The 27,245-nt window shown below is 52.1% G+C and overlaps 1 protein-coding gene across 5 annotated transcripts in view; it reads right to left on the bottom strand.

The window, feature by feature from the left end:
- Nucleotides 1-1,806: 1,806 nt before the first annotated feature.
- SIK3 (SIK family kinase 3) overlaps nucleotides 1,807-27,245 on the bottom strand; it is a 294,975-nt gene continuing 269,536 nt past the window's right edge. For 4 of the 5 annotated variants that reach the window (XM_036324229.1, XM_036324231.1, XM_036324232.1 and 1 more), the window contains 10 exons: nucleotides 24,370-24,520; nucleotides 23,550-23,675; nucleotides 23,200-23,285; nucleotides 22,645-22,748; nucleotides 21,133-21,472; nucleotides 19,688-20,565; nucleotides 8,034-8,197; nucleotides 7,137-7,269; nucleotides 6,262-6,421; nucleotides 1,807-3,675 (listed from right to left, as the gene is read on the bottom strand). In XM_036324229.1, the coding sequence (XP_036180122.1) occupies nucleotides 6,273-6,421; nucleotides 7,137-7,269; nucleotides 8,034-8,197; nucleotides 19,688-20,565; nucleotides 21,133-21,472; nucleotides 22,645-22,748; nucleotides 23,200-23,285; nucleotides 23,550-23,675; nucleotides 24,370-24,520 (2,131 nt within the window). In that variant the 3' untranslated portion in view covers nucleotides 1,807-3,675; nucleotides 6,262-6,272. Of the gene's footprint in view, nucleotides 3,676-5,458; nucleotides 6,064-6,261; nucleotides 6,422-7,136; nucleotides 7,270-8,033; nucleotides 8,198-19,687; nucleotides 20,566-21,132; nucleotides 21,473-22,644; nucleotides 22,749-23,199; nucleotides 23,286-23,549; nucleotides 23,676-24,369; nucleotides 24,521-27,245 lie in introns of those variants that run through there. The other variant, XM_036324230.1, reaches the window with a different exon arrangement.

Genomic DNA, 27,245 nt, shown 5'->3' with positions numbered 1-27,245 from the left:
CGGTTGCCTGATGGCCAGCAGGCCCACCGCCCACAGCCCGGGCCCTGCTCAGGATGCTCACCCCCTGGCTCGGGGACTTGACGGCCTGGGCGGGAGAGTGCTGGCAAATGCACTCACTAGTGCGTCTGCTCCATTTCACTGTAGGTATTGGCTTGAACTGGTCCACGCCCCTCGTGGCTCATACTTCGGAGAGAAAGGAATCTTTCTGGGTAGAGGCCAATGGGAAACGCCGCTGATGACAGACTGGGTGCATCTCAGATTCAGATTTGGGGGCCAGCCTTTGTCAGAGGACCAAGCGGTTCAGACTAGCTGTTTAGTGGGTGCAAGGCCCACCAGCGGAGGCCCTTTGTGCTACCACGCTCTTCCCACCTCAGGGGTCTCAGAGGGACTGCTTCGGAAGTGGGTCCCCCGTGGCTGGCCCTGGACCCCCTGGCTCATGTGGGGGTGCTGCTGTTAGCCGACTCCAGGAGTGGATTTTGCTCATTTCACAATTTATGTCCCAACGTTATACTGGTCAGTCTATGCTGGGAGGACTCTGTCCCCTGCTAGGCCTGGCACGTAACAGACACTCAGCAAACATTTGCTCACTGGATGACACTGGCCCACTGACAGAAGGGTCACAGGATGACAAAGCGTCATCTGGAGGAACAGGCCTTGGGAGGAGACTCAAGAAACTCCGAGCACTCAGCCTGGGTCATGAACCCTTCTCTGAACGGCTAACCTGAGAGCATGCGGTGCGTCAGGATGGGGCCTGAGCAGGGGAGAGGCGCGCCCCTGCCAATAGTTCCTATTTGGCAATTTTGTTGCAGCTTTTGGTGATAGAGCCTCAATTTAGACCCCAGGGGAGGGCATTGTAACCAGCCAAATGCAAGATTCTCTGGCGCCCTGCTGCGTCCGCCCGCCGGGACAGGTGGTGACAGACTTCATCTGGGACCAGCAGGAGGGAGGGCTGACTCAAAAGGTGGTGACAAGCCCTGGCCGGTGTGGCTCAGTCGTTAGAGCATCGTCCTGTGCACCGAAAGGTTGTAGGTTGGATTCCCAGTCAGGGCCCATGTCCAGGTTGTGGGTTTGATCCCGGGTCCGGGCATCTACGGGAAGCAGCTGATGTTTCTCTCTCACATGGATGTTTCTTTCTCTCCCTTTCTCTTCCTCTCTCTCTAAAATCAATAAAAGAACCATGTCCTTGGATGAGGATTTAACAGTTTGTGAGATGCTGGAAGGCACCTGAGAAGTCCCTGGTTTCAGACACCTGCCCAGCTTCCCGCGGGGGTGTGGCCAGGCTCCGGCCTTCCGGGAAGACCCCTCTGGAGGAGACGGTCCCACTGCGACTTCCTAGTCTGCCAGGGACTCCAACGCCTTTGTAAGTTCCCTCCTCTCACTCTTCCTACAACCCAGTCAATACTTCCCGCCTCGGTAATTTCTTCACAGACCGTCAGCCACCCGGGCTGTGCTGGGAGCTGTCCTGCTCCTGGGAGTCCAGACGTGGAAGGGGGTGGCAGGGAGAGTCCCCGTGCTGCCCCAGCACTGGGCTGACTGGGTCACGTCATAACGGCCCGGCCCGGACTCCCCGGGCTTTTGAGGGCCTTCGGCTATTCCTTCAAAAGTGCCTCTAAGGACTGTTTCCCACCCGATTCCGCAAATCCAAGCTCCCTCAGAGAGGCAGAGGCTATACTGGCACAGGGCAGCGCGGAGCGGGGCTGTGTGCTTCAGCTCCGCCCTGCACGGCAGACACACCGCCCCCCCCCCCCCCCCCCGGCTGCTTCTCCCAACTAGACTCTGAACCGTAAGGCAAACAACATGTCAACATGAGATGGTAATCTGTTTTTATTTTCACAATCCCCTACTATCCAATTAAGTTACTCAGTTGTAAGTGCCCACAAAAAAGGGGCTAAAGGTCTTACTGCAACTTGGGTCTGGAGATTTTTTAAATCCTTTTTTAGTTCAACATAAATGGGAAAGAAAAAAAATACTTCTGACATTTTCCAAGAACAGAATTAAGAAACTATATTAATATACGTTCAACATATACTGCGCGTATTGGTTACTACAATACAAAGCAATAGTTCGCAAGATGGCACGATTGACAGGCTCCCTGGCTTCCACCTGGAGGGCGGGTCTGCTCTCGGTCCATCCAGTGCGCACACAGGACAGGTGGGCCATCGGGGCTGGAGTTCAAGGAGCCCAGGAATCACACAGTAGCTGTTGGGGCCTCCTGGTGGCCTCCTTCTGGTGAAAGGTGGAGGGCTGGCGGGACCAGGGGGACACAGGACCCATCCCGAGAAAGGCGCTGGCACTGCAGAGTCCAGGAGGGAGGGCTGGGAGGGAGCGGCAGGGCCAGTGAGGACCAGCCACGGATCCTGTCGGAACCCTGGATGGCCATGCCGGGCACCCGCTTTCTTCTGTGCAAATTCAGGATGAAAGACTAGGAGGGGACGGGGGACCCTACTCTCCTTTTCCAGAAAGAAAGGACCAAGAGTCCGAACATTAAACATCTCTTTCTTGCTGTGAGGATCAGCCCAGCCAGCACCCGAGACTTTGGTTTCTAACGGCGAGGAGGGAAGGTAGTGACACAAACAACAGCTCTGCCGGTGCGTCCTCACGGGACAGTCCCGCGCAGGGAGAGCTGCTCATGACGGCGGCTAACGGAAATCCTGTGAGCAAAAGGTGCAAGGCCCAATTCAAACAGAACAGAATCTGTTAAACATTTATCTTTTAAAGAAAAGTTCCTTTTGTTTTTATTTACTAATGATAATAACAATATCAACATTTACCAAAACAATTCCTACATGGTCAAGAATGAAGGTGGGGGGTGAGGATGCCCAGTGAAGGAGCAGGTCAGAGAGGCAGGGCCGCACAGCTTCTGGTCCTGCCTGTGACAGAGGCTGAAGGGAGTGTGTGTGGCATCAAACCTTTTTACAGCGCGAGCACAGCTGACACAAGCACAGGGGCCGAGGTGGAGTTTCAGCCCATGGGTGGAGGCAGCAGGATGGGAAGGCACCAACCTTCCAGGTTACAAGAAGGGAACTGAGTCACGCACCGAAGAGGCTCACACGGACCCCGCGTCCCTCAGTGCCAGGCCCTCCCCGCCTCATGCTAACATTCTGATGCCAGCGTGGCCTGGTGTGCGGTGGATCCAGCAGGAACCGTCTCCCCAGGTGCCAGGCCTGGGGCTGCTGCTTTTGCTCTCCCTTCTCTGGCCACTGAGATTCCAGAGGTGGTGCCCTTCAGTGCTGCTCCTGCACAGAGCCATGCAGAGCCCTGGAGGGCACTGGGAGGGGAGGCCGGGGGGCTCTAGGTCCCCTAGGCTCTGTCCTCTGTTTGCTCTTCTCTTTCAAAAATAAAAAAGAGAAAGAGAAGCAAAAGTAAAAAAAAAAGAAAATCACCTCCAAACGAAAACCCCAAACCAAAGCCAAACCAAACCACCAACTGAAATCCACCAGATACACTTTTACAAAAGGTGTGAACGTGATTTCCTGTTTATTTCCTGGGTGAGTGGGTCATACAAGCAAACATGGCAAAAGGCCCTCGGAGCCCACAGGAGCAGCACATGACAGAGCCGACGGAGGAAGGAGCAAGCGCTCTGGGGGGGAGAGGGCAGGCGCGATGCTGCTGGATGCTGCTGGATGCTGTTGGTTTAGTCTCACTCTATCCCTCTATCCCGAGCTGCACACGGACCTGCAATAGAGCAGACGCAGGGCATCAGTGTGGACAGACCAAATGTTCACTTGAGAACTTTTCAAAAAATTCAACTTTAGTGTACTAGGTGTGCCGGTTAAGAATGGAGGATTTTGTAAGCAAAGAAAACACGATAATTTCAAGAGAAACATCGAAAGTGCTTTATTTATTCAAAGTAATGTCCATCACTAGCTACACACTTCCCCATCTTTCAGGTAATTTGTGGATACCGTCCCAATAGAATTTTTCTTGTTTTGAGGCAAACCATTCAGAGACCCAGCTTTCCACTTCTTCGCACATTTTGAAGTGCTGCTCAGAAAGCGCGTGCACCATCGATCGGAACAAGTGGGAATCTGAAGGAGCAAGGTCTGGTGAATACAGTGGGTGGTTAGTACTTCCCAGGCAAGATCTTCTAACGTGTCTTTAACTGGTTTTGGAGTGTGTGATGGTGCGTCATCATGAAGCAAAATTACTTTGCCGTGTCTTCTGGCCCATTCTGGTCATTTCATGATCAAACGTGGTTCACATTGATTATTTGTTGTCAGTAGCGATCAATATTAATGGTTTCACCTGGAAGCTCATAATACACCACACCTTCCTGATCCTACTCAATGCAGAGCATTGTCTTCTTTCCGAAGCGATTTGGCCTCGAAGTCGATGTTGATGGTAGACCTGGGTCAACCCATGATTTTGTGCGTTTGGGATTCTCAAAATAAATCCACTTTTCATCGCCAGTCACAATCCAATTTCAGTTTTCCATTTGTCTTTCATTCAGTTGATGTGGCACCCATTTTCCTTCCTTTAAAATCTTTCCCATTCTTGTAAATGATCGGAAATTGTTTGCTGAGCAATGTTTAATCTTTCTGCAAGTTGTTTTTGAATTTGACACACATCTTCATCCAATAATGCTTGTCATTGTTGGTCTTCAAACTTTTTCGGTTGACCTGGACGTTCTTTGTCTTTCACATGGAAATCATCACTTTTAAAGTGTTTTAAACCAGCGTTCACAAGTATCTTGAGATGGAATATGTTCACCATAAGCTTCCCGAAGTATATGATAACTTTTTCTTCAAAATAAAGTAGTGAATTAAAACTTCCCGCAAATGCTCTTTTTTTTGGGGGGGGGGGCATGAAATTCAACATTTTTAAGTGTAAAATATCTATGATGTTAACACCTTCAGTAAATTTGACATATGAAGTTTTGAAGCTTGCTGTCAATCCAACAAAATAGCATACATATCAAATCACATATATATCAACATATGTGTAACTCCATCTATTGAAAAATATCCGCATAATTAACCGGTGCACCTAGAAAGCATGACTTTTTCCTTGCGTAATGCAAGCACCCGACAAGCTCCAGCTGCGGGCACCACCTCAAGACCCCTGGAGGGCCTCTGGCAGCCACGCCCTCCCAGCCCTTTGTTTCAGAGATCTGGGTGGGCTGAGGAAGGCCACTTGAGCTCCTGGTCTGTCTTCTCTTCCTGAGCTTTCATTCCTGCTCTTGTGTGTTTTAAATTCACCAATGAAGAGGAGTCAGCAACCCCTCAGGGCCCATGCTGGACCCAATTAAAGCAGAGCCCCAGGCCTGTTTCCTCTCTCTCCCCCCAACCCCTTGGGGTGTGGCCCCAGGTATGCCCTGTCATTGCCAGTCTTTTTTACTTTTATTATTTTTAATCCTCACCTGAGGATATTTTTCAATTGATTTTTAGAGAGAGTGGAAGGGAGGGGGAGAGGCAGAGAGAGAGAAACATGGATGTGAGAGAGACACATCGATGGGGGCCTCCCGCATGCACCCCAACCAGGGCTGGGGATCAAGCCTACAACTGAGATACATGCCTTAGACTGGAATTGAACCAGGAACCTTCAGTCCTCGGGCCAGTGCTCTATCCCCTGAGCCAAGGGCATTTCCAGGTCTTTAAGCAATAAACCCGCATCTGATCAGTCTCCTGGAGGTTACTGCTGAAGGGCGTCTTGCCGCCATAGTCAGAACCACGGTGCGGCCCAGCCACGACACTGGTTAACGGCCAAGGCCAGTAACACTGGGACTGGTTCCCTTAGCTTGGGCTTCTCAGGGGTCTGCCATATCCAGGCTCTAATGGGGATTTGCCAGACGGCCAAACAGCCATCAAGTCTTTTCTATCAGTTTCCAAAGAGCCCACACTGCCTGCCGTGCTCGGTGAGGCATGACCAGCCCGGCCAGTTCACCCTTCACCAGGGGTCTGACCACCGACTTCCCTGTCCAGAATATTCTGCCATTGCGGTGCAGCCTTAAACCTGTGGCTGGATGTGTTTTCTTGCTGGGCTTCACCTTCCAGGACTGAGTTCAAGGACCACCCGTCCTTCAAAGCTTGCTCGCTCCTGGTCTCTGTGGAGCTGCTCCAGCCCCTACAATTACAACACACGTGTCTCTCCCCTCATTAAACAGGGAGCCCTGGCCGCATCGCCCCTGTCTGCACCTACCCACACCGCAGAAGGACTAGCACCGCGCTCAAGGGAGAGCAGGGAGCTGGAAGGCCAGGAGGGAGCAGGCGTGTGGAGCTTGTGCAAGCGTCTCCTGACCAGATGGGGCCGGGCCATACGCACCGTGGGTCCCGTTACACGCCGGCCTGCTCCACGCTGAAGGAGACCTCGGGGTGCTTGTAGCTGAGCAGGATGTCTGTTATACACGTGGACGGGTAGCAAGAGCTCAAGTGCTGGCCGTCAGGCAGGTCCAGGTGCTCATGGCCTAACCTCTCCCCACATTCTGAGGACCAGAAAGAACATGTGAGATTTGCAGGGCACTGGGGGGTGGGGGGCAGGAGGGAAGGAGAGGAGGAGGAAGAGAGGTCTGAGCACTGCGACCTGACTCGCAGCCTGAACCCTAGCTCCCAGCAGCCCGCGGTGTGCTCAGCGTCTGCAGCCTCCTGGCCTGTCCTGGCCTGTCCCCGTGGAGCGCTGTCCCCGCTGCCACTGCCATGTGGGGGGAGGCAGAGCACTGCTCCTTCCGCGAGAGCCTTCTGTCAGGCGAGACCCCGGTGCCGCAGATACTGGTCACTGGGCGCTCCGAGCGCAGAGGGCCCACCGCACAGTGTCTCTGCCTCGGGACGCAGTGGGCAGGGCAGCCCGTGAAGGCGAGTCAGGATTGACCGCAGGCCCGTCCACTCCAGGCCTCTCACCTGCTATGATGCCCCCTGGCTGCTTCCAAGGAGAGGCAGGCACATTCCATCCACACACAGCGCCGCGACCAGAACCAGAGAAGCAGCTGTGGGAGGAGCGTCCTGACAGCATCGGAAAGGGGATGTGGCACCGGCACGCAGCCAGGAGACGCGCTCCTCTATCCACTCGCGCTCGGGAGTGGGCGTGGGGTGTGGGGAGTGGGGAAGGGCGTCGTGTCCAGAACCCTCTGGGTCCCAGGAACTCCGTGCAGAAGAGGGGAGCAGTTACTGGGCAGACAGCACCGCACGTGCCAGGCTCCTTACCCTCATCCTCCCGGTCCGGGAGCTGCTGGCTCCCCGTGAGTGAGGCCTGGCTGAGGACGGCATCAGACATGCGGGCAGAGCTCAGCGCCTTCCCAGCCACGAGGCTCATCCCGGGCAAGTCATCCAGCTGCACCTGCAGGAGCGACAGCAAAAGGGGTAAGGACGCCACACACAGTAGCCCTCAGAGAGCCCCCCCACCAGCAGCACCCCAGACCCGCCCTCTGAGTGCCACTGGGGGGAGGTTGCAGCAGCCACCCTGGGGAGGGGGTTGTGGGAGGGCAGGACCCGCACACCTACATGGCTTCCCAAACCAGGTTTCGACCTATCACCATCACCACCACCACCACCAAGTCTGATTCAGGACAGCGCTGTCCAACAGCATGGAGGCAGATGTCCCCTTACGCTGTCCAACACCCACATCAGCCACAGGGCTACCAAGCACCCGAGGTGACTGCAGTGACGGAGGAACTATGGTGTAACTTCATTTTAACCACATCTGACCAGGCCTGGCTGCAGGGAAGTTGCTCCTGCACTACATGCTGCCATGCACTGCCTGGGAGAGCCCAGCCTCGCGGAGCCAGGGGCGCCTGGAGGAGCGAGTTCGTGCCTGCCAGCAAGCCAGCCAGGAGCCTTGGGGCTCATCCTGCTGGGCTTGAGTTTAGACTGTGTGGGGAGAAGTTTAATAACCAAGACCAGGGAACAGAGGGCAGCTACTGGTTCCTCAGCAGGAAGTTGGAATGCAGATTCTGCTGGATTAAGGCCTGGCTGTTGGGGCGATTCAGAGACCAGCTTCCCTGGTGCAGAGATGGCCTCTGGGAGGAAGCGAAGCGGGAGTGGGGGTGCGCCCATAGGACTAAGTTCTGCTTTCAAGTTGGCAGCAGTTGGGGACCAACATACATAGGCATCGTCGCTGTTCTGGATCGTGTGGTGTCTCTGCAGCGTCCGGGACCTGTGGTGCTCGCCACCTGGGGGGCGTGCTGGGTACCCAAGCCCATTATGATCTGGCAGCTCCATGGCTGGTCCTGGAGAGCTTCCCTCCATGCAGCTCCCTCTGACAGACTCTGAGGAGACAGAGCCAACAGGTCAGCAGACCTCGCGTCCCTCCAGCACTGGGATGCCTGTCAAAACGTCCTGCAGGGACCCGGGCAGCGGGAGGCCCGCCTGTGCGCTGACTGCTCCCCTGGCCGCTGGGCCTGGCGCGGGAAGGAGCCGGACCAGCCCTCCCACCCGAGTCCTGTGGCCAGCACGGCCTCCTTACGGAGGAGAAGACCCACATGCTGACGTTCGGTCATACCGAACCGTGACTTTGTCTTAATTTCTGTTGACAGTGCTGCTCTCAAACCTACGTGCACATGAGAGCGTTCCTGGAGCCTCGGACCCCCTATGGGGAGCAGGGCCATTCTGTGGGCGCCGTCTCCCCTTCGCTTGGCTGACTCCCGCTCAGTGCACACCCCGCCCTCTCCTCTGCCTCTTAAACTGCTGCTCCCAACCCTTCGATCGCTCCTCTACTCTTTCCACTCCTACCCGTGACCCACACGTACTCTGCAATACCATCTGTTTTCACGGCTTCACCGGCACTGCCTCTGTGCTAAGAACCACTGGTGCCCCTCCAGGCGCCAGAGCCACAGCTCCAACTACTTACTGGACATCCAGCAAACACCGCACCCGTCAGTGTCTCATCCCCACAACCAGCTCCCCTTTCAGAGACCTGTGTTCTGTGCCCATTCTCCTGACCTGGGTGTGAGCTCCTTGCTTCCGCACTCCTGGTTCCACAGCGACATAAGGGTAAAGGACCTACCTCTGCAGCGTCGGCCAGGGCAGCCTCTTTCTTTCCGATCATACTGCTTCCTTCGAAGCCCTCTTGCCTGTGTTACTACCACAGCCTCTTAGCCACCCTCTGCCACGAGCCTACAAAGACGACTTTCTCAAGGGCAGCCCGAACACCTCATTTTCATGTCTTCCAGCCCATCTTCCCGCGAGCACACTACCCTCCCTGACACTCTAAGTCTAGTCACACGGGCCCACCTAACACTTCCCACCGTTCACAGCTCCACGTTTGCTCCCGCTGCTCCTCCCCCTGGAATGCTGGGTTCTTCCACTTCCCTCCCTGCCATCCAGGTCAACTCGCCCGATCTCATCTGTCTAAGATGTTAGCATCTCTGTGAAATCTCCCCCTTCAAATAGAAGTTGGTCCTTTCTTCCTTCAAGTGTCAGAAGACTCTACTAAACTCTGAGTACTCTAACGTAAGTCCTGGCACCAGGTTCAGCTGTGACTTGTCTCCATCAGTCACTAGGACCGTGAGTTCTCTGGGGACAAGAACTGTACCTTATGACTGCCTGGGAGCCTCCTGGGCCCAGCCCTGTTCTCACCCAGTAGGTATTTAATAATTTCCTCCTTGGCTGGCATTAATAAATGCTCTCTTAACCTGGGTTATGGTCCCGTCAGGGTCATCATCCCGATAAACTGGGATTTGGAAAGGAAGAGGAGGTCAGGAGGCATATTCCTTCGTGACCAGGAAAGCTCTCATCCGTCGCACCTCTGTCCCCACACAGACAAACACCAGGGAAGGTGACAGACCCTCCTGGTGGCACTATTGGCTCCATCCTTAAGGGTCTGGCGCTTGAGCAGGTTTTGTTCGCTTGGTTGTTTTCTTTGGGTTAAAGCTCTTTGGCACGTAGCTCCTGATGAACTGTACCCTGGCAAGACCAGGTTTAAAAACTTTTACATAGGAAACAGCCCTAGTGCTGTCTGTACCATTCCAATAGCTACTCAAATAATGAAAGTGAAGCGTCCTGTTAAGTGCTGGGTGAAGGGCCAGGTCTCTGTACTGGAATGGTCTCCTATAGCGCAGGCCAGAAAGGGGGGCAGTAAGAGGTGACCAGGCCAGTGGGGGGAGGGCAGTTAGGGGTGACCTGGAGCGATCAAGGTCAGACCTGGGCTTAGGGGCTCAGGCAGAATGGGGAGGGAGGGGATTAACTGGCATGCACATGGATGGCAACACAAAAGATTCTGGACACAAATGAGAGGAGGGCGAGCTTCTCAATGACAAAGGTGAAAACAAGTGAGAAACCTTCTGAAAGTTCTGTGAGCAAAGAGGTCAGAGGAATAGCCAGACGTCAGCTCTTTCACTACTGAATGCTAAAGCCAGCAGAGAGGGGAAGATAGAGAGCCTACACCAGGACGTGCTCCCCATCCTCCCACAGCCCAGTTCCTCAGGGACACAGCTCACGTGCTGGCCCCAGGGCCAAACAACCACCACTGGCAGGAAGTGGCGCAGCGATGGCTTGTGGAGCGAGGAACTGGCTCTCTGGTCTGCCCTGCCAAGAGGCTACACAGACAGCTGCTTCTTACCTTTTCAAGCTATTTTCTTTTTTTGTTAATCCTCACCCAAGGACATTTGTTTCATTGGTTTTTAGAGAGAGCGGGGGTGGGGGGAGTAGGAAGACAGGGAGAGTGGGGGTGGGGGAGAGAAACATTGATGTGCGACACATCCATCAGTTGCCTCCTGCATGCACCCCTATTAGGGCCGGGGATCGAACCTATAACCCAGGTACATGCCCTTGACCAGAACTGAAGCCACGACCCTTTGGTTCTCGGCCCAACTCCCTAACCACTGAGCCCACTGGGCAGAGCTCAGAATATTTTCTGATGCCTGCACTCTCGTCTTTGATCGTTAGCACCATCCATCCAGTCCCTCGGGGTTCTTTTTCATAGAATTGAATGCAAATCTCATCCGTCTCACCTCTGTCCCCACACAGACAAACAGAGCTCTCCCTTAAAGCTCTCTGAAGGGTCCTTGTCACACACGAGATGTGTAAGCCCTGCTTCTTGATATTCAGCGCCACCCCCCCCCGCCCGCTTCCAGAGGCCTCAGTGTTTGTCTGTCTGATGTGTGTGCTGAGTCTCCCCTCTCCCCCCTCCCTTCTTTTGAATTTATTTTTATTCCTGAAAATGAGGTTCCTACAAACCCAAGCATGCACCCTCCTTTGGCCCTGCCTTTGGAAGATTGCATGGACCCTTACCTCCTTGTCTGCTGTCTTCCTAGCCTTCAGGTCCGGTGCCAACATACCCGAGTGCCACCGAGACAGAGCTAGTGCTTGACGACGCAGGCGACGAGCCCTCCGGACTCCCCAGCCCAGAGCTCATGAGCACAAGCTCTGGGGTCAGAAAGCCGCGGCTGGAGCCCTGCCTTCACTGGGTCCTGAGGTGTGGGCCTCAGCTCCCCAGGCATGTAAGCGCAGAGCTGTGAAGATCGCGTTACTCACACTCATTTCAGAGACCTTAGTTCAGAGGGGAAAGGGCTTACTGCGCCAGTTGACAAAAACAAAGAAACTGATTTATCACAGAAACCTACTTCTACAATTACGGAGACAATTTCCCCATGTAGAAGTGAACAAATGAGTTAATGAAGCTTTAATTTCCAGAGAAGGGGCTTCTGGTTTAGCAGAGACAAATAGGAGTTAAACACTAGATGACACCGGAGTTGGGTAACAAACCAGGGTGTTGTCCACTCAAATTTTAATCGAACCCATGGGTCGAAGGTCCGGAAGGCCTAGCATCTACTGCCTGGCAGGGCTGCTTATAGAGGGTGTAGAATGGGAGGCAGGGAGGCATGAAGGAGAGAAGATTAGGCTAGGGCAGTGGTTCTCAACCTTCCTAATGCCGCGACCCTTTAATACAGTTCCTCATGTTGTGGTGACCCCCAACCATAAAATTATTTTTGTTGCTACTTCATAACTGTAATTTTGCTACTGTTATGAATCATAATGTAAATGTCTGATATGCAGGATGTATTTTCATTGTTACAAATTAAACATAATTAAAGCATAGTGATTAATCACAAAAACAGATAGAGAGAAACCAAGATGGTGGCATAGGTTAACGCCAGAGTTTGCTGCCTCGAACAACCACTTCAAAAATACAACTAAAAGACTGAACGGACATCATCCAGAACCACAGGAAGGCTGGCTGAGTGGAAGCTCTACAACTAGAAGGAAAAAGAAAAGCATACCGAGACTCAGAGGAGGCGCAGTGCTGAAGTAAAATACTAAGGTGCGGAGTGCATGCGGAGTGCATGCGAAGCGCGCCCTGTCTGTTTTAATTGGGAGGGAGTCTCAGACTCTGAGCTCTGGATCCGGGCGAGTCTCTGGGGACCAAGACTCAAACGGGACTGTCTGGCATTGGTCGGAACTCGAGGACAGCTTTCTCTCTGAGGTTTGCAGCGGTTGCTGGGACTCTGAGAGGCAGAGCCCCTGGGGACCGGACTGAGAGCAGCCATAACTGCTTGCTCCGCCCGCCCTGTTGATCCCCTGGGACCCGCCCCGCCCAAGCCCTGCACAGAGGCATTTGCCGGATAGCCTCAGGCAAAGGCTAGATTAGCACCGCCCTAGAGATCCAGCACAGAAGCTCTCCCACTGCAGACGCAGCTGATTCTCATAGCCAGTTGGCCTGGAGGTCAAATCCCCCCCAGTATTACCTACAACAATCAAGGCTTAACTACAACAATCTGCGCACAAAGACCACAAGGGGGTGCACCAAGAAAGCATAAAAAATGTGGAGACAAAGAAACATGACAGAAATGGAGGATATAGAGCTCAAAATCACACTTTTAAGGTCTTTCAATAATTTTCTGGAAACTGCCGATAAACTTGATGAGATCTACAAGAAATCTAATGAGACCCTCGATGTTGTGATAAAGAACCAACTAGAAATTAAGCATACACGGACTGAAATAAAGAATATTATACAGACTCCCAACAGCGGACCAGAGGAGCGCAAGAATCAAGTCAAAGATTTGAAATGCGAAGAAGCAAAAAACACCTAACCGGAAAAGCAAAATGAAAAAAGAATCCGAAAATACGAAGATAGTGTAAGGAGCCTCTGGGACAGCTTCAAGCGTACCAACATCAGAATTATAGGGGTGCCAGAAGATGAGAGAGAGCAAGATATTGAAAACCTATTTGAAGAAACAATGACAGAAAACTTCCCCTACCTGGTGAAAGAAATAGACTTACAGGTCCAGGAAGCGCAGAGAACCCCAAACAAAAGGAATCCAAAGAGGACCACACCAAGACACATCATAATTAAAATGCCAAGAGCAAAAGACAAAGAGAGAATCTTAAAGCAGCAAGAGAAAGAAACTCAGTTACCTACAAGGGAATACCCATACGACTGTCAGCTGATTTCTCAACAGAAACTTTGCAGGCCAGAAGGGAGTGGCAAGAAATATTCAAAGTGATGAATACCAAGAACCTACAACCAAGATTACTTTATCCAGCAAAGCTATCATTCAGAATTGAAGGTCAGATAAAGAGCTTCACAGATAAGGAAAAGCTAAAGGAGTTCATCACCACCAAACCAGTATTATATGAAATGCTGAAAGGTATTCTTTAAGAAGAAGAAGAAGAAAAAGGTAAAGATCCAAATTATGAACAACAAATGTGCATCTATCAACAAGTGAATCTAAGAATCAAGTGAATAAATAATCTGATGTACAGAATGAACTGGTGATTATAATAGAATCAGGGACATAGAAAGGGAATGGACTATTTTTGGGGGGGAAAGGGGTGTGGGAGATACGGGAAGAGACTGGACAAAAATCGTGCGCCTATGGATGAGGACAGTGGGTGGGGAGTGAGGGCGGAGGGTGGGGTGAGAACTGGGTGGAGGGGAGTTATGGGGGGAAAAAAGAGGAAAAACTGTAATAATCTGAACAATAAAGATTTAATTTTAAAAAAAGAAGAAAAAAAGATAAGCCTACATTCTATTTCTAGAGGGCAGTTAGGGAGACTACGGGCAGCATGGGGCATTCAAACCAGCCTTCTGCTCGCTGCCTGCTTCCCCGCAGTGCCTAGCTTCACACTGACTGGCAGCAAGCAGACACAAAGGAAACAGGTGCCCAGAGACACTGATAGGAGGGCATTTAATTTTCCTCAGCTACCCAGGGATTCCTGTTCACCTACACTTTATTTTTTTTTAAATATATTTTATTGATTTTTCACAGAGAGGAAGGGAGAGAGATAGAGAGAGTTAGAAACATCGATGAGAGAGAAACATCGATCAGCTGCCTCTTGCACATCCCCCACCGGGGATGTGCCCGCAACCCAGGTACATGCCTTTGACCGGAATCGAACCCGGGACCTCTCAGTCCACAGGCTGACGCTCTATCCACTGAGCCAAACCGGTTTCGGCTCACCTACACTTTAGACTTATTTTAGAAAGATTGCCCTCGATCTGCTTTATTATAATCCTAGTCATGCTTTGCTTAACAACAGGAATACGTTCTGAGAAGCCTGTCGGTAGGTGATTTTGTTGTGGGAACATCGAGTGCACTTACAGCAACCTAGATCGTACAGCCTCCTATGCACCTGGACTGTCTGGTTCAGCCTGCTGCTCTGAGGCTGCAACCTGCCCATGTTACTTGCTGAATTTGCAATGCACTGTGCTAGGACATATGACAGCGATGACCTGACTGGGCAATAGGGCCTTCTCAGCTGTACTATAATCTACTGGGACCACCATCAGGTAACTAGTCCGCCGCTGACCGAAACGCCGTCAAGTGGCACATGACCGACTGCACCTCTGACAGCTCGCTTGATGGCACTTCATGTTGAAGCTGTTTAGGAGCTGTCTCCCCTCCCCCACCCGCACCCCCGCCAGGTTTTAAGCTCCCGGGGGGCAGGCTCTTCAGCTTTGCACCCCTGCATCCCACGCAGCACCCATTGCCCGTGTATGCAGCCCAGTCATTCCAGTCTTGCTGAATTTCTCTGCATGGGAACAACAGATCAGGTGCTTGGGGACAAGAGTGTAACCAGGCAGAGGTTGAGGTATCAGTAAAGGAAACAGCAAGCATCTCCCCTGTGCAAAGCGTGAACAGGTCGAGTGTGAGCTTCCCTCCTGGCCTGCAGGTGGTGGAGGGAAGGTCAGCACCCTTTCCTGACAGAAGTGACAGCAGTGTCTGCCAGTTCTTGGTGATGTGAAACAGCTCTCACGTTTTTAAAAGGATGGAAGGAATCATGTCAGGCTGAAGCAGGGAGATGGTGGGGCCTCAGCAGTCCTGTTGCCAAAGGAACCAGAGCAGGCATCCCAGGTGGTTGTGAAGAGAAATGAGCAGCTGAGGCGGAAGCCCAGAGCAGAGCACCTACGAACACAATCCCAGGCTCCTTCTCTGGGGATGTTTAGCTCAGCATCCCTAACTACACAGGTGAAGGCTGGGAGGAGAGGTCTGTCTTCAGAGTGAGCTTGTGCTGTTCACAGCAAGAACAATGGGGACTTCCGGGATCAGCGGGTGTTTTTTAAACACACAACAGGCATCTCCCGAGGGGTGTTAACTCCGAAGCAGACCAGGCTTCCTTGGACCATGAGCTTCTCTAGTGCGTTACTTGCTATGCTGAATTCCAATGCACAGCAATGACCTGTGGTTTTATTCGTTAGAGATCATTGTATATGTGGTTCCAAAAGTCACAAACCAGGAGCAGATGTCAGAAAAAGGTGACTAGAATTCAAGCAGAAAAAGGGCATAGTCTGTGGCTGCATTAAAAAGTAAGTGCATAGAAAGAAGGAAGAAAACCCCTATAATCCACGGGCAGGAGCTAAGGCTGCAGCTTCTAGAAAAGCTCCCACCAAAGATCAGGAAAAAATATGAGCAAAAGAGGGCTTGGGGCGGGGGGGGGGGGGGGGGGGGGGGAGATTCCTGCAGAGCTGCCCATGAGGCACCGAGGACAGGGGCGTGCTGAGCTGAAACCTGCCGAAATGCGCTCACTGCTGGTCTCTCCTCTTTCCCAGAAACAGGAGAGGCGTTTGTGGGGGATATTGGTAGAGATGGGGTTAGATGTGAGAAGGTAGGGAGGAGGAGGCAGCTGGAGAGGTAATGAGAGTGACTCAGCAGGAAAAGAAGGAGAGATCTGTCACAAGAATTACAAGCCTGGAGCTCAGGCCTGAGATTCGGAAGGAGGGGTGACTGATGGCAGCGGATTTAAACTGGCAGGAGAACCGAGCACGACGCCACTCCCTCCTGGCACACTGTGGCTGGGTCTGGACCCTGCTCTGGATTTTAGGAAGCTTCTGCCTTAGTTTTGCCAGTTCCCTCATGTGCACTGCACTTCAAGATACGCCGCACCACTCTCACCCACTGGTCTTTCCTCATGCTTCTCCCCAAAACCCATGGCAGAGCCATCTTCACCCATCACACCCAATTCAAATGCTGCTTACTTACTACCGGCTGAGCACTAATTCCTCTGGCTGGGAACTACTCTGCCCCTCCCCGTACTCCCACACCTGCACCTGGTACCAACACAGGCAAGCTCAAGAAAGGGGTTCCTCTGACAGGCATGGGGCACAGGTGAACCCAAGCCCTCCAGCCTTTCTATACGGAGGAGTCAGACCGGAGGGAAAATGAAGAAAATTAGAGGGAATTTTTGAACAAAAAAATCTCAAAAGGTGTTTAATACGTGGCAATCTAGGGTGGGGGAGTGGGTGTGCACATGTTAGCTCCAGCTTTGCTCTTCCCCGGGCCCTGCCAGGAGGCACCTGCTATTGTGAGCTGATGGTACCTGGTTCAGATGCCACCTACTAGTTGTTGACCTTGGGGGCAAAGTACTTAATTTGTGCCTCAGTTGTCTCATTGATACAATGGGGATGATGAGAGTTATTACCATACTAGAGGCCCGGTGCACAAAAATTTGTGCACTCAGGGGGGCCCCTCGGCCTGGCCTATGCCCTCTTGCAGTCTGGGACCCCTTGGAGTATGTCCACCTGCTGGCTTAGGCCTGCTCTCTGGGGGATTGGGCCCAGGCTGGCAGTCAGACATCCCTCTGGCAGCCCGGTAGCCCTCGGGGGATGTCCACTTGCCAACAGGGAGCAGACCTAAGCTGCAGTCGGACATCCTTAGTGCTGCTGAGGAGGCAGGAGAGGCTCCCGCCACCACCACTGTGCTGGCAGCCATCAGTCTGGCTTGTGGCTGAGCAGAGCTCCCCCTGTGGGAGCGCACTGACCACCAGGGGGCAGCTCCTGCATTGAGCATCTGCCCCCTGGTGGTCAGTGTGTGTCATAGTGACCAGTCATTCCCAGTTGTTCTGCTGTTAGGGTCAGTTTGCATATTACCCTTTTATTATATAGAATAGAGGCCTGGTGCACGGGTGGGGGCTAACTGGTTTGCCCTGAAGGGTGTCCTGGATCAGGGTGGGGGTCCCGCTGGGGTGTCTGGCCAGCCTGGGTGAGGGGCTGATGGCTGTTTTCAGGCTGGCCAAAGCCCCTTCAGGGTAGGGGTCTCTGCTGTGGTGACTGGGAGTCTGGGTGAGGGGCTGATGGCTGTTTTCAGACTGACCAAGCCCCCTGGTGACCAAAGCTCCCAGCCTTTCTTTATTTTTTATTCGCTCCAGCTCCGTGGCCATGGCGACTGGAAGCAGGTATCTGGGGTTATTTTACCTTCTATAATTGAAACTTTGTTGCTCTGAGAGGAGGAAGCAGCCGACCGGGAAGCTTGGCTTCCTCCATCGCCAGGGGCAACCCACCACTGCTCACTCCAGCTCTGTGGCCACGACTGGCTGAAAGCAGGTATCTGGGGTTTATTTACCTTCTATAATTGAAACTTTGTTGCTTTGAGTGGAATTCAGAGCCGGCCAGGAAGCTTGGCTTCTTCCATCATTGGGGCAACCAAGCCTCCTGCTTGCTCCAGTTCTGTGGCTGCTGGCCACCATCTTGGTTGGGTTAATTTGCATATATTCGCTCTGATTGGCTGGTGGGAGTGGCTTAAGGCATAGCGAAGGTATGGTCAATTTGCATGTTTGTCTATTATTAGGTAAGATAGGGTTGTTGGGAGGATTAAATTCATTTATATGTGAGTAGCCGCTGGTGCCTGGCACACAGAAAACCCTATAGAAAAGCTCGTTTACACTCACACAGGAAGCTTTTCCGCAGCACCCTCATACCACCTCCCTGCCCGAACACTCCCAGGGACAGGAAGCTCCGGGCTGCTGAGGCGAGAACGTTCTTACACAGTCTTCCAGGGAGTTAACATTTGCTGCAACTTCTCTTTCGATCTTGGTTCTGCCCCATAATATGAACCCAGAAAAGTCAAATCCCTTCTTCCGCCTGAGAGTATGATCACTCTCCTTAGCTTATTTCCGCCAATACTGAACACCCCCAGGTGTGTCAGCCATTCCACATACGGCCTGGCCTGGCCTGAAACCCCGCACCACCTCCACACAGCAGCCGCCCGGCCGGGGCACCCCTCGGCAGGATGGCATCAGACTGTTCAGAGGCCCCGGATTTACCTGATGTTTTACTCAACCACGTGTCCCTCCCTATTGGTGCCTATGAGCCAACCTGAGGCACCAAGCCTTTCTACACACAATGTAGAGCCAGGTCTTCCCCCTGCCATGTGCCATGGGACCTAATGCTCCTATGAGCTGAGTTCTGTGTGCTGACTTTAGAAGACAGAGCTGGAGATGCAGGCAGCTCCAAGAAGGAAAGGATATAGGAAATGCTTGGTTTCAGAATTGTATATTTTATGGGCAAACTCATTTTTCATGATCTGTGATGATAGAATGGATATTGGTCTAGATTTTGTTTAGGATATTATGATGCTAATGGAATAACATTTTCTGAGCATAACCTATTGATGATAATATTTTTTTTAATATTTTTTTATTGATTTTTTACAGAGAGGAGGGAGAGAGATAGTTAGAAACATCGATGAGAGAGAAACATCGATCAGCTGCCTCTTGCACACTCCCTACTGGAGATGTGCCCGCAACCAAGGTACATGCTCTTGACCGGAATCGAACCTGGGACCTTTCAGTCCACAGGCCGACGCTCTATCCACTGAGCCAAATCGGTTACGGCAATTGATGGTAATATTAATCTTCCTCAGAATAAAAATGAATGCACGCATTCATTATACAATGAGACAAAATGAGATGACATGGCCCCTTAAGATGCTGTAAAAGTCTGCATTTATTAATGAAATGATCAGAGTAATAATGCCTCCCCCCGCACACGCACGCACACGCACGCACACACATATATGCATGTTTTAATCTTCCCAAATACTCTGCAAAGCACCACGCTCCTTCTGCCGCTTTCTCACGGGGAGGAGGACAACCACGTGAGGGTGTAAGGGACAAGGTCATGGTTTCGTGGCAGAGGCAAGTCCAGAACCGAGGTGCTTTGACTCCTGGTCCAATGCTATTTATACTGAATCCTATTTCTTACCATTGGCTGACTTTTTCTATTGCAGAAGTTAAAGTTGACTAGTTGGAAGAAAGTCAAGAAATTCTAAAAGCTAAAAAACATGGTATGAATATGGAAAATAGACACTATATCTTATTGACTATACTACCACTGTCTTATTTTGAAAATTACTCCTTACCCACCAATATCCACTTCCTACATGCTTCTCCCTCAAAAGGTCCTGAAGGTCTTCTCAGGAATTCTTTTTGTCTTAGGAACAGAGTACTAGCTGAAAAAAGATTACTAAGTAATTAACATTACTAAGTTAATTGAATTGGGGCAGATTAGCCCAGAACTTTTACTTTGAAGGGACTCTTACCTCGGCTGGTCACCTTATTTCTACTGAATGCAGCAGTTGGCTGATGTTGGTATGGATGTATCCCCAATTCCTGTGCGTGGCTCACAGTTCCTAGTAAAGACTCAGGGTCCCCAGGTCCACCAGTACTCAAGAGGAGAGAGCTGTCATGGCAACCTTTGGTCAATGCACTTGAACTCTGCCTGTCTGGAAAGACGTCCTTGGCTGCCACGCAGGAGCACTCCTCCTCCATGCTCTCGGGATGCGGGAGTGCCGGCTGCTGAGCGAAGCCCTGGGGAGGGCTGTTTGAGGAAACCTGGGAGATACATTCTTGAGCTCTGATCTGCAGAAGATGCTGGGGGCTGGTGTGGCGGTGGTGATACGAGTCAGCATTTTGATACGGTAAAGCCTGGTGCTCTGTCATACTCTGTCCTGCAAGATTGGGAGCCAGACTCCCAGCATCCCCTTGGTTCATATGCCTAAACAGTTCTTGATACTCCTGCTGCTGCTGCTGTCGCTGCTGCTGCTGCCTCTTAATGAGCTGTGCAAACTCTGCTGGGGGCAGCCGAATGTCCGAGTGGCCTGCGAGCGAATGCCGGGGGGAGAGCAGTCCTTGGAGGATGTGGGGTACCTGCTGGTGTCTCGTGTAGTCTGGCGGCGTGGGGGACAGCAGGGCCTGCTGTAGTGCTGACGTGGGATAGGGAGGTGGCTGCTGATGTGCACTGGGAGGGAAGGTGGGGAATTGGTCAAGTGGAGGGACTTTCAGGGCGTGAGCTGGAGGGAACCCCACTCCTGCTGAAGGGCTGTAGTTGCTGGGGGAACCCCGGGACTGGTCCGCAAACAGATGAGGGTGTAAATGCGCCTGGTCGTAGTTAGCAGGGGAGAACCGATTCACGTTCAAGCTGCAGACACAAAAGCAAGTGAGTACCAGGCATCCATGTAACAAGAGCACGCTACTCCCCAGAGAACGGAAAACGGCGCCTGTCAGGAGCGAGTGCACGGACAGGGAACTGCGGAGTGACAGGGAAGGGGGTGCAGCACCACCCTGCATCACTCACCCAGTGGCGCCCCAGACTTGGGGCAGTGTGTGTGTGACAGCCCAGCTCTAGGCTGAAGGGAGCAACTATCTTACATCACCGGAGCTCCTAAGAAGCGCCAATCTTTCAGAATATGAGAGAGGGAGAGGGAAGGAACCCTCAGAGAACAGACAAGGGAAACGGGCACTTTTATCTAATAGGCCATTTTTTTCCTGGCAGACAATAGTAAGATAGCTTTGTCATTTTCCTCCACTGTCTCATTAGCATTTTGAGCCCCTATTTGGTCAATAAATAGGTTTCAAGTTCACCCCAAAACCACCGCCTTGATTTAGAGGGAGTGGAAGGAGCACGACCACCAGACTCCTCCCTGCTTCCTCCCTCCCCCCTCCTGGATCACCTGGATGGCTCACTGGGTGACCTAGGTAGCCTTACCTGTGGGCTTCTGCGCTGTCAGCACTCAGCTGCTTGGACAAGGGTCGATGCCCGTAGCTGAAGGTGGCCAGCAGGTTGGCACGGTGCTGCATCTGGATCTGACTGGCACTGGGGCTGATGGAGGTGCCCCGCCCCACGGAGCCTGCAGCTGCCCCTGGCATGTTGCTGAGCACACCGCCAGGCTCCTGCACTTGGATGGTCACCTGCTGTGGCTGGGTGGGCTGCTGCATGCCCAGGCAGGTGAGCGCCACGCTGGGAGGAGGAGAGCAGTTCTCAGGCTGCTGTGGGAAGACTGCACTGCGGGAGGGTAAGCCCTGGAACTGGGAGGGAGATGCAGCACCTAGAGAGAGAGAAGCCTCAGTGACCAAACGCCCAGGTGGCCTGCTGGCTGCAGATGACCGAACGCCACCCACAGCTCTGCTCCTCAGACTTCGCTGTGCACGAGGCTCATCTGTTCAGACTCCTGGGCCCCACCCACAGCAACCTGATTCAGCAGGTCAGGGAGGGGGCCCATGGCTCTGTATTTTTAATAAGTTGCCCTGAAACTTGATCCATCACCCGGCCAATGTGGCTCAGTGGTTAAGCATTGACTTATGAACCAGGAGGTCAGGGTTTGAGTCCTGGTCAGGGCACATGCCTGGGTTGCAGGCTCGATCCCCAGTGTGGGGTGTACAGGAGGCAGCCAATCGATGATTCTCTCTCGTCACTGATGTTTCTATCTCTCTCAATTCCTCTACCTTCCTCTCTGAAATCAATAAAAATATATTTTAAAAAAAAAAAGACAGTTGGTTCATGGATTGTTCTTTGGGTAGCTCTGTTTAGAGCAGTGTTTCTCAAATTCTAATGTGCACACCAATGGCCCAGGGGTCTTGCTAAAGTGCAGACGCTGGTCTAGCAGCTCTGGGATGGGGCCCAGGATTCTGCCTTTCCTGCCGATGCAGCTGGTCAGGGAACCCTGCTCTGAGTAGGAAGAACAGAGTTCAGACTCTTCAGGGGACCCAGACTGTGTGGCGCTACTGAAGAGATCGCCAGTTTGGAATATTAACTCCTCACAGCGCTGGTCTCCAAAGATCCTCTCGTTGGGGTGCACTCGTGTTCACCTCCATCGAAACACCCACGAGAGGGTCCCCATATATGAGGAGAAACCAACAGGCCCGGCAACAAGGAAGGCTCTGGCAGCAGCTTTTTAGTTGGTAGAGTTGGAGGGTGTTTTATTAAAAATATGAACAGTTAATCCTTACCGAGAGCTATGTAGTGCCAGGCTGTTCCAAGCGCATATGTTGGTTCATTAAATACTAATTCTATTTTCCATTTGAGAAAGCTGAGGCAAGCTGAAATTAAGTGACTTGACTCAGGTGTCACCACTAAGGATTCAAACCAAGGCAGGCTGGCTCCAGAGCCCACACCTTAAATGCTGCTATTCTGCCATTCAAGTCAACAGCGCATGGCATTCACACTGGGATCCATTTGCTACATGTGGCTCACCGGCTCAGGCCGGCTGCCGGCACTCACCATGGGGCTGGCCCACACTCATCGGGGGAGGGCTGCTACTGGGCTGTCTGAAGAGGTGGTTGTTGGGGTGGTTGGGGGGTGGGCTTGAAGGCTGAATCCTTAACCTTAAAAAAAACACAAGAACAGGTAAATAAATCCCTGAGGTGCCACCAGAACCTTGAAGTGAGCTTCAGTCATAGGATCCACCTCAGCAGAAACTATGTTTTGAGTGCTGATAAGCCTCCAGGCTAGAAAAACATACAAGATCCACCCACCACAGCCTCCTTACAACCTACCCACGAATTGTGTTACTGGACTTTCCCGACAAAGAGGCAGAGCCTGTGGGCCTGTGTCTGGCTCCTGTATTAGATGTCACATGACTTTGTTCATGTGGCTGAGATAGTGAAGTGGCACAGGAAGCCAGGAAGCCAGGAAGGCTGCTGGGATTTAAACTGGCTTCTCTGCTCTTCAAATAGTTTATTCCAAGATGGAAGCTAAAGTCAGTCAGAATCTCCCCTATGAGTCAGGCTAGAGAGACAATGGCTTGGGCATGAAGCAAAGCGATGGATGCCTTACCTCTGCAGCTGGTGGGTGAGGAGGGCTGGCTGGCTTTCACATGCGGCCTGAAGGGGCGGGGAGGGCTGCGGAGGGCAGATGGAATCCTAAAACACGGGGAAGGTGGAGAAGGACTGTGAGCCCAAAGAGGAACATGAGCTATTCTCAGGAAGGAAACGGAGAGCTACCTGTCCCTGAGACGTAGGCTTTTGTGGCTCATGGAAAAGTCTGATTACCTTTACCCAAACATGCCAACCATAAACAGAACTCAACTCCATTTTGCCCTACATGATCTCCTCCAAAATTCACAGGCAAACCAGTCATCCTGAGAGCACAGTCCAAACCCGCTGGGAGAGCGGAGGGAGGCCTACTTGAATCTGCTGCTGGAGAATCTGGTGGTGCTGCTCCTGCTGGTACAGCATGTGCTGCTGCTGGGTCTTCTCCAGGGCTCTCTCATCGATCTGCCCCCCGTACAGCTTCCGCAGCTGCTCACACTCCTGAAGGGAAAGCAGTTCATATGGGCGGGATGTAGCCAGACCCACCCCAGCAGTGACGTGAGCAGGTGCACATCTGCCCAAAGGTCTCACAGCAGAAAGAGCCAGGCAAGAACAAGTGCCCTTGAGCGCTCACCCCGTCCCATAGGCATTTATGTACTCAATATGTATATAGTCACACCCTGCTCTGCATGGACCAATGCAGACACCAAGGACGGGCTGTGCACAAGTGGAAGTGTCCAGTGTGAAATCTGTGTACAAAGAACATGCCACTCAAAGTGTGGTCATGAGAAGGCAGAAAGGAAACTGGCCTGTGAAAGCCTTCCTTCCTCTGAGAGCACCATTCTGTACCAACTGGAGATTGTGCCAGGTGGCAGCCATGCCAAGCAAGCTCCCACAAGACCCAGTGCCCATTCCAAGAGGAATGCCAGGGCTGCTCCCAAGTACTTTCCCTGGTGCTTCCCACTGAAACCCAAGCCCAGAAGAAAGTCCTCTCCAGTGAACTACAGGACAGGAGGGGCAGACAGTCCCTTCATGGGGCAAGCGAGGCTGATGCTGGGGAAAGCTGTACCTAACAAGCAAGCAAAGAGCAGGAGGCTATGGCCCTGGACCTAGCCAATGGCAGCACTGCTGACAGGAGGGCAGAAGCGGTCTCTGTTGCCATGCTTCTCCAGCGATGTCCACATCTCTCCATTACCTGCTGCAACTGTTTGATGCTGCTGTTGTTGCCCATTTTTTCCAGGTGGGCTTTAAAGGCCTGGATGCTGGCAGCCCCATCTGAGAACCGGCGCACAGGGGAGAACCGCTCCGTAGGGAGGTGCAGGGTGTTGGAGTCCTTGTAGGTAGAGCTGAATACAGAGGAAGACAAAGTCAAGGCTAGGACCTGGGTTCTGAGCAAATCACCTGGGGATGTGTTCCCACGACGAGCACCAAGACACTGTTGCCATGTGGGCCCCAGCCTGTTCCCTTTCCCAGGGTCCAGGTCCGTCTTCCGTTCCCACTTACCATAGGCTGGCGTCACTGCCAGAGGGGAGGCCCTATCCTGGGATCAAACACACCCAGTTCTTATCACTACGCCAGGAAGGAGAGAAGAGCTGCGAGTGATCCCGAAGGCCAAGCTGTGAGGAACTCTTCTGGTTTAGCATCCTATCTCTATCTAGTGCCTTTAGAAACCTGTGTGGTGCAAAGCTGCCCCTGAGCAGTAAGGAAGGAAACTACAGTCAGCTTTGTGGTCCACGGTCAGGCCTGGAAACCACAGGTTCTGTGCTAGAAAATGGGGGCAGCTTTGATGTCTCCCCAGATGGAGACAGCACATTTTTAAGGAATGTGGCCCTGAAGGATGTACATGCCTGGCCAGCGCACACAAGGCTAGCTACTGTGAAACGCACTGCTCAGAGCAACCGCACCTCTCGCCTCCTAAGGAAAGAGCACCCGTGCGGATTACCTTCAAAATCCACTGACCGATCAGAGCACAGTCAGAACCGTACAGGAAGAACAGCTATGGATAAGGAATGCCTGAGGCAGCACCAGGGCTAGAGGCTAACACCTGTACCTGTTACTGAACCAGAAAGAGATGTTTGTGGGGAAGCAGATAAAAGACTGCCCAAGCAGCATTCCAGCAGCCACGGAAGGGTCAGGGTTCATGTCCAGGGCAGGGATGGCAGCACAGTGAACTGAGGGGTGAAATGAGGCACCACCTGCCCAGGTACTCATTCTGGACTGAAGCAGAACCCAGGCTAAGGAAGCAGGTTAACAAGCAAGTTCAAATGCAGTGCCACAGGGAGGGGGAGGAGTCCCGTGACTGTGCAGAGAGGTCAAGAGTTCCGGCAGCAGGTGAACGCCCTTGACCCCCTTCTAGGGATGACTTCTGTTTCGGACTCTGCCTGAAGCCTGCACAGCAGTGCGCTAATGAAACGAGCCGCATGGATGTTTGTTTCAGTAACACAGAGACAAACACTTTGGGCAGACGCACTCCGGAAACGGCGATCCTGAAAGCTGTGTTCAGGGGCATTCCCTCCATCCTTCCCAGTTCTGTTTCTACTTCAGGTGTTTGGAGTTAAAGCAAGCCAATACTACGTCCTCCTAAAATGTTTCTCTTACGCTTTCAATATTAGTGACAAAGGACACGTTTCTGATTCACTCAGAAAGCTGTGTTCTTCAATTCAGTCCATCTGCACAACCCCCGTTCTCGCCATCGAAGCCACCTCCCAGGGCCAGGCGGCTCCTGGCTCTTCCAGAAGCGCAGGCTGTGGACGCCGACCAGCGGGTCAGCCCGGCAGAGGTGCCAGGGAAGCAGTCTGGCTGTGCTGCTCACTTGGAAGCACGAATAGGACCAACGGCGCTGTTTTGATCAGGAATCCCATTCAAACCCACACCGCTTCCCTGAGGCTCTGTTCCCACTACACTTCCAAACCGGACTGGTTCACCCCCTGCATGAAATCCAGCTTGTGCCAGGTTTTAAAAAAGAATTACACTCAGAAACTTAAAAAAATTCTAAATTACACACTTTCAAGTTAAAAAGGTAGATCAGGCTCCTCTTTTGTCTCAATGTGGCTTTTCATCTATTATCCCCCAGAGGAAAAAGATGCTGTTCGTGATTTTCTCCAGAAGAATAAGGAAAATTCAATAACTATCTAGGCCACCCATTCTAAGTGTTTTATGCCCTTGAAAAGTTCCCACTTCCCCCTGAAGACTAATTTCAGTCTCTTGTGTTGCCATATTTTCACAGTATCCCCATCAAGGCATGCTGAGTTTGCATAAATGTCCCACCTCACACAATCTGCCACTCATAAAGCATTCATTTCAACTCAGACTGGCTTGGCCACAGGAAACCTGACAGCAGGCAGGCAGATCCCAGCAGGGAAGGCCTATGTGGTCCTCCTTTACAACAAAAGCACACAGGACCCAGTCTGTGGTAAAGGTGACTAGGGAGGCGTGCCAATCTTCATGCTTCTCTGATAACAATACCTCCAGAGGAGCACTCTGAAGTAAACAAGGATGCCAAAGGGCTCAGCTAAACAACAGACCCCGACGAGGCTGCAGAATTCACTGTCAGGCAGGGAGGAGGGGAAGACAGAAACAAGGAGAAACACAGGTGGAGGGTCTGTTAGGTAAGTGTGGAGCTCAGGGTCATGAAGAAATCGTAGGAAATTTACGGGGTGGAAAGGCAGCTCTTCAACAATCACTCAAGTACAAGGTAGGTCCTGAGAGATTTTCCTTAGGAAAATACTTTCTGTGTCATAGGAGTTTCTTTTGAGAATCATCATTCCTGCTACTCCTAACAGACTATTTTTTTTACTAAGCTATCCACGGTCATTTGCAAAAGCTTATCTCCCTTCTTTCAGAGTTCCAACGTGGCACTAGTCATGTCTCATCCTGCTCAGAGTTCACCTGTCTCTGTTGATTACATCAATGCCCAATGGGGAACTAGTCACAATAAAAACACTGTCAAGCTTGCCAGTGTGAACTGGTTGCAGGATGTAATAGCAGCACAGTTATAAACTTAATTTCCTTGAAATCTGACTGCTTTTCAACCTTCCCAAGTAAGAATGCTTTTCACTGTCCTCTCAAAAA

The sequence above is a fragment of the Myotis myotis genome, unplaced genomic scaffold, assembly GCF_014108235.1.
Source record: "Myotis myotis isolate mMyoMyo1 unplaced genomic scaffold, mMyoMyo1.p scaffold_m19_p_10, whole genome shotgun sequence".
NCBI classification, from domain to species: Eukaryota; Metazoa; Chordata; class Mammalia; order Chiroptera; family Vespertilionidae; genus Myotis; species Myotis myotis.
The sequence above is the reverse complement of the archived record's forward strand: the minus strand, read 5'-3'. Positions and strand labels throughout refer to the sequence as shown.